This window comes from Vespa mandarinia, chromosome 23 (genome assembly GCF_050613455.1).
Source record: "Vespa mandarinia isolate Hongniang chromosome 23, ASM5061345v1, whole genome shotgun sequence".
NCBI classification, from domain to species: Eukaryota; Metazoa; Arthropoda; class Insecta; order Hymenoptera; family Vespidae; genus Vespa; species Vespa mandarinia.
Window position 1 is genome coordinate 1040001 of NC_140832.1, and position 7500 is coordinate 1047500.

At 27.9% G+C, this 7500-nt stretch overlaps 1 protein-coding gene across 11 annotated transcripts in view; it reads right to left on the reverse strand.

Annotated features, from left to right (window-relative positions):
* PMCA (plasma membrane calcium-transporting ATPase 3) overlaps positions 1–7500 on the reverse strand; it is a 105236-nt gene that overhangs the window by 35283 nt on the left and 62453 nt on the right. For 3 of the 11 annotated variants that reach the window (XR_004838954.2, XR_004838956.2, XR_004838955.2), the window contains exons 14-15: positions 4472–4540; positions 77–161 (exon numbers count right to left, since the gene is read on the reverse strand). The exons of 6 other annotated variants lie outside the window; for them this stretch is intronic. Coding sequence is in view for 1 of the 5 variants with exons in the window: in XM_035872624.2 (XP_035728517.1) it covers positions 4472–4540 (69 nt within the window). In the remaining 4 variants the exon portion in view is untranslated. The remainder of the gene's footprint in view (positions 1–76; positions 162–4471; positions 4541–7500) is intronic. 2 more of the 11 variants (XR_004838957.2, XM_035872624.2) reach the window with 2 other exon arrangements.

Genomic DNA, 7500 nt, shown 5'->3' on the forward strand with positions numbered 1-7500 from the left:
TGTGTATGCGTACGTAAACTTTCATATAATATACAACGTATTTACGGCAGGCGATCTACGTTATATAGCTACGTACTTGTTTGTACTCCGACAGGATAAGTGTGGCGGCTGGCAAGACTGCCGCCTCGTTATACCTCAGTCTCTCGAATGGGTTCCGCTGGCTAACAAATCACAAATCATACCATCAGTTCTCGTTTCTATCGTTTTTCTACGTTTAACTAACTAACTTGTTCTTTTTGTTATTCTTTTATTTTTGTTTATTTTTTTTTTTTGCTTTTTGTTACTTTTTTTTCTTTTTTTTTTTTTTTCTTTTCGTTGGTGTTTGTCCGTTTTCTTTTCTTTTCTTTTCTTTTCTTTTCTTTTCTGTTTCTTTTTCTCATTTTCCTTTTTCTTTTTTTTTTCTCTTTCTTTCTTTCATCCTTTCTCTTTTCGTCCTTTCCTCGTTCGTTCTAACCCCGGTCGATGTGTTTCTTATTCTTTTCTTTCTTTCTTTTTTTCTTTTCTCCCCCCCCTAATAATTTTCTCTTTCCGTTCTTTTAGACTACGTGATAGAGAAATAAGTAAATAAGTAAATAAATAAATAAATAAATAAATAAATAATCGTCGAACTCGCGGCGACGGCGGGAGAGAGAGAGAGAGAGAGAGAGAGAGAAAGAGAGAGAGAGAGAGAGTGGGGGGCGGGATAGTAGGGAAAATTTTCGTTTTCCCTAATAAAAGAAAAAAAGAAATTCGCAAGAGACACGATGAAAGAAAAAAAAAATAAATAAATAAATACATAAGAAAGGACGATAGGCGTAGTAGAATCGTGCTTCGTTAAAAAAAAAAAAAAAAAAAAAAAAAAAAAAAATCATGATTTCATTGAAAGATCGTTCATTCAGATTTATCGACGAATGAATATCGATAATCGCGAACGAGAAAATGGAGAGAGAGAGAGAGAGAGAGAGAGAAAGAGAAATATATATATATATATCTAGAGAGAGATAGATAGAGTGTAACTAAATAAATAAAAAAGAAAAATGGAAACGAAAAAAAAAAAAGGATAAAAAAAGAAATAGAAGAATTCGTGTCCCGTTTAACGATTCGTTAAAACGACGTACGTATCTATCGTGAAAAGTCAAAAAAGAAAAAAAAAAGAAAAAAAAAAGCAAAATAGAGAGAAAGACAGACAGACAGAGAGAGAGAGAGAGAGAGAGAGAGAGAGAGAGAGAGAAAAAAGAATTGAAAAGAAAAAAAAATATTTTGTCAAACACTTTTTCTTTTTTTTTTTGTTGTCGTTGTTTGTTATTTTCCCTTCTTCTTCCTCTTGTTGGTGTAAGGTAAAAAACGCTCAATTTCTTTTTTTTTTATCGACGAAATAATCGACATTTTGTCGTTTCGATTATGAGCGTGCAAACAAACACGCAAACTACACATACACAACACACACACACACACACACGCATTGTGATGTATCTTTTCGTATCACAAACCACACTCATACACGCACACGCATACGCACTCGCATACACGTACACACACACGCACATCGATACAATGTATATATTATATATAATTTGATATAACATCGTACGACCACTGTTAATGTCACAACAAAATACCACACTGCGTTATATGTATATATATATATTTTATATATATATATGTATATATGTAAATATATATATATATATAAGTATATATAAAAAAAAGAGAGAGAGCGAGAGAGATAGAGAAAGAAAGAGAGAGAGAGAGAGAGAGAGAGAGAGAGAGAGAGAGAGAGAGAGAGAGAGAGAGAGAAGGGTAGAGATCGTTAGAAAAAAGATAGAAAAAAGAAAGAGTATACAGACAAATGATTAAAGTCAAATCAAACATGTGATTATGATCGTGATTAATGATGACGATGATTTTTTTTACTCACTAGAAAGCGAAACACAGATTTACAAAAAAAAAAAAAAAACAAGTTTTTTTTTTTTAAATATCGAGATAGAGATAGAGAAAGAGAAAGAGAGAAAGAGAGAGAGAGAGAGAGAGAGAAAGAGATACAGTGTAAGAAAAACACGGGACACACGTACGTAGGCGGCGATACACGAAACGCGTGATTTCTTTGTTCGGACATTTTTGTTCCTTTCGAATTATTTCATTTTTTACAACTTACATCGTCCTTTTCTTTCTTTACCAATTTCGATAGTAAATAAATTATATATATATATATATATATATATATATATATATATATAATTTATAAAAAGAGATAAAAAAAAAAAGAAAAAAAATATCCGAACGAAGTTGGCACGAGCGCGCGCACGTGCGACATTGAATATCGATAAACTTAAAAATATCACATATATATATATGTGCAGTGTGTATACATACACATATATATATGTATATATACACACTATATATATATATATAAATATATATGTATATTTATGATATATGACATGGAACAGATTGGAATGAAACGAATATGGGAAAATAGGAGATAGAGACTGGTAAGATGAAGAGAGAGTGAGAGAGTGAGAATGAGAGAGAGAGAGAGAGAGAGAGAGAAGAAAAATAATAATAATAAAATGAAAAATTGATAAAAGTTCGAGTAAGCATATATACGGCTGCAGCCAATACGACCGTCAATATTTTTACTTGCAAAAAAGGAAAATCAGCTTTTATCATCGAAACCTTCATCGAAACTGCTTTAGCACGTGTACGACGATAAGCTTTGACAAAAGATATTCATAAATAAAAAGAAAAAAGAAAAATCAAAAATAAATAAATAAATAAATAAAAAATATAAGAAAGAAGACATGGTGCGGACAACAAATTAATTTTCCATTCCCTTTTAATAATATTTACGATTTACGATCACCTATAGAAAATTAATGTTTTTAATGTTGAAAATAAAAATTTTTTCATTAAAGAAATTTTAATCTCTACTTTAATTAAGATTTTCACTTTTTTTTTTTTCATTTTCCATTTGATCTTTATTTCTTTTATTATTTTTATTTTTTTTTTTTAGTTTCTTTCTTTTCTTTTCTTTTCTTTTTTTGTTATATACGATAACGTATAATAAAACAGAAAATAAATATTTTGTTGACGAGCAAACAAATTTTACGATCGCTACAATGTTTTATTATTTTTATTACTTTTCTGCTTTTTCTTTTTACTTCTTTTTTTATAATAATAATAATAATAATAATAATAATAATAATAATAACAATAATAATAATAATAATAAAAATAATATTGAAATATCTACGGGATCGAAATCGTGTATTATAAAAATGGAACTGACAAGTGATATATATAAAAAAAAAAAAAAAAAAAAAAAAAAATTTCACATGTGACATAAATCATAAATGAAAGAAAGAAAAGGAAGAAAAGAAAGAAAGAAAGAAAGAAAGAAAGAAAGAAAGGAAGAAAAAAAGAAAGCAAGAAAGAAAGCAAAAATGAAAGAAGAGAAAAGAAAAAAGAATTAATTCCAAAATAAATATATACGACGATAGCTTTGCGACGAATCAATCGCTTAACGTATCCTTTGATATAATTCAATTCTGGGTTATTGCAAAATGTAAAAGAAGCAGTATATACATACATATATGTATATATATGTATATATACATGTACATAAATATGCATATATATATATATATATATATATATATATATATATATATATATAGTAATTTATAATACGAATCGAAATTAGCCGAGGCTCGCGCGATCCGTAAGCAATTAGTGTGTGAAACAAATTCAACATCCAATATATGTAATAATAAAGGGACGTGTGTAAGGCACACAGAAAGACAGAATTAAATGTGTATATGTATACATATATGTATATGTACATATATATATATATATATATGTATATATATATGCATATACAAAGAGAAAAAAGTAGAAAGATACAAAGAGGAAAAGCAAACGAAAAACAAAAGGAATGAAAAAAAAAGGAAAACAAAAGAAATTAGAAAATCAAAAGAAAAATTGATTTTCTCTGGATAAAACACAGATTTCGAAAACCAATCACATTCGATCATGATAATATCAATGATCGAATATGTCGAAAAGACAAAAGAATTAAAAAAAGGGGAAAGAAAAAAAAAAAAGTAAAAAGTTCAAAACCAAAAATCAAAATCACTTTCAAACCAAATAGGGGAGAACATTAAAAAAAAAAAAAAAACGAAAACAAAAACAAAAACAAAACCAAAAACAAAAAGAGAATTAAAATTAATGAAAGATTGGGCCTAGTGGCGGGTGAAAAGTAAAGAAGGTGTAATAAAAAAAAGAAAGAAAGAAAGAAAGAAAGAAAAAAGAAAAATGAAAAAAAGAAAAAAAAAATAAAGGAAAAAAAAAAAAGAAAAGAAAAGAAAAGAAAAGAAAAAAAAAAGAATTGATTAAGTATAATAATATACGCAAGATAGAAACGGTTAATATCAGATATCATCAAGACGGCCAAACAGTGCGGAGAGTGGATTTTTTGCGAACTAACCATATAGTAATCCTGAGAGGGGGATCTGCCTGTCACAGATACATTCTGCACCAGAGTTCTATTGCTCGTCTGAAAGTAGGTCACACATATACAGTTTTAAATGATTAGCTGATTAGCGAGAATAAATGTGATCGATTTTTTTGTTTTATTTTGTAATAGTGTTTTCTTATTTATTTTTTATTTTTTACTTTTTTTGTTTTGTTTTGTTTTGTTTCTGTTCTGTTCGGTTGGGTTTTTTTTTTTTTTTTTTTTTTTCTCTACCCATCATCATCATTTCTTCTATACTTTTTTTTTTGTTTTGTTTTCTCTCTATCATAGTTTATACTCTCTACTACTTCCTTCTTACAGTTCTGTGTTTTTTTCTAATGGTCGCTGCATTTTTCGTAGCTTTTTTTTTTTTTATTTTATCTACTTTTTTTTTTTTTTTCACTTTATTCAAAGTTCCTCTGCGAGAGTTTCGTGAAGGCTCGCATATAAAATGCCGACGTAAATAATCAACGGAAAAAAAAAAAAAATAAAAGATAAATAAAAAAAATAAAAAAAGTTCCGAATACATTTCGTGTGTGTATAAATATATATATATATTTTTTTTTTGTTTTGTTTTTCATATTATATCGTAAAAATCGTGAAAGAAGAGAGGGAGATCGAAGAGAGTCGTGGAAAAGGGGGGGGTTGGCCGTTAAACGGGCGAAGTGGGTGGTTGGTAGTAAGAAAAAAAAAGAGAGAGAGAGAGAGAGAGAGAGAGAGAGAAAGAAAGAAAGAAAGAGAGAGAGAGAGAAAGAGAGAGTACGATTAAAAGTTATGATAAAAATACACTTAGAAATATCAAGAGAATATATGTGTATATATTTATGTATGTATGTATGTATGTATGTACGTATGTACGTATGTATGTATTTATATATATATATAAAACGATTAAATGGAGGAAAATGAGAGATGAAGAAAATGTACGTACGAAAGTAACGAAAATCGATTGATTAGAGATTAGATATTGAGATAGATCTATCGATTTGAATTAAAAAAGGATGATGAAATAAAAATAAATAAATCATAATTACACGAAGAGAAAAAAAGAGAGAGAGAGAGAGAGAGAGAGATCTTTCGAAGAGAAAATCATTTTCTCTCTTCTTTTATCTCTAATCCTAATAATCGTCCTTCGTGATATTAAATCAAGAACGACGATTAATTCTAATAAATTCTAATGAATGAAATGAGAATGGCAGGAGAAGGAGGGGGGGTTACGTGATTACATTACTATTTTTTTTTTTCTCTCAAAATTTATCTACTTTAAACTACTGTAATATATAAAAAGAGAGAGAGAGAGAGAGAGAGAGAAAGAGAAAGAGAGAAGAATAGATATATAGATATATAAATAGAGATATATTAGAAAGAGAAAGACAGAAAGAGAGAGAGAGAGAGAGAAAGAGAGAGAAAAAGAGATATAGAGAGAAATAGAAATAGAAACATAGAAATAGAAAAATAGAAATAGAAAAAATGATATTCCTGGTCGAGGACTGCGTGGACCATTGCTAAGTTAATATTTTAGCCGACGAAATCTGTTCCTGGCGCAGGCTGTTTTAATACGAACACTTTCGAAGAGGTTAAAAGTGATTGGGGTGGTTTATGGTGAATCGGGTAGTTTGGGGGTTGCTAGTGGATTTTTGATAATAACGTTTTAAAGGGGTATGACGGAACAATAATAATAATAATATATAATAATAATAATAATAATAATAATAATAATAATAATAATAATAATAATAATAATAATAATAATAATAATAATAATAATAATAATAATAATAATAATAGTAATGATTATGATGAAGATGAAGATGATAATGATAATAATAATAAACATACGCCTTGGGTACACCATAATCAAGTTTACCAAAGGGTTTATTATATTGTTTGTTTGTTTTTCTTTTAAATTCTTTTTCGTTTCTTTTTTTGTTTTTATTTTGTTTGTTTCGTTTCGTTTCGTTTGTTTGTTTGTTTGTTTGTTTGTTTGTTTGTTTATTTGTTTGTTTGTTTTTGATGTTTTGAAATCCGACTCGATGATATACGAATCCTTAGCGCCACAAGACGATCGAGTTCATGCTTCGCATACATATATATATTTTATTTTTCTTTGCTTTCTAATATCACCATGTAATAGTAATAATAATAGTAGTAATAGTAGTAGTAGTAGTAGTAGTAGTAGTAGTAGTAGTAGTAATTATAGTAGTAGTAGTAGTAGTAGTAGTAGTAATAATAATAATAGTAGTAATCTTATAGTAGACTTAAATAAATTTGAATTCGTACTACCTTTCCTGTATCCGTTAACGATATAATAGCAATGATTAAATTTTATAATAGAAAAAAAAAAAAAAAAAAAAAAAGGAAAAAAAAATACAAAAAAAAAAATGCAAAAAAAAAAAAAATAAATAAACAAATAAATCTGTTTCGCACATCAGAGGACGTATCGATGGAATTAGATGGGATTAGAATTGTTAGCGAGGTATGAGGGATGATGATTGTGATGATGGCTGTCATTGTTGTTGGCTGTACTATTTCGTTATAGATTTTTTTTTTTTTGTTTTCTTTTTCATTTCTTTTTGTTCATTTTTTTCTCGAACAGGGTACTAGCGTACTAGGAAAGAAAAAAAAATATATATATTTAAAAAAAAAAAATAAATAAAGAAAAGAAAAAAAAAGGAACAAAGAAGAAAGATCTCTCTATACTAGCTGCTCTATGGTGTGTTTGTTATCGATTAGCCGAAAATGGTGCCTCTTTTAAAGTTTGTACTGTCGTTCACATCATACATATATAATATGCTTTAATACACACATATGTATATATATATATATATATGTGTGTATATATATATATATATGTATGATTGTGATATGGGTTTTTAAGATTCGTCTTAACGTTATACAGTCTTTATTAGAGTCAATTATTTTTATTTTTATTGTTATTAATCGTCATGAAAAAATCCGTCAAAGTCGATACTTTATCTCGAAACGATAACGTCGCCTTCCAC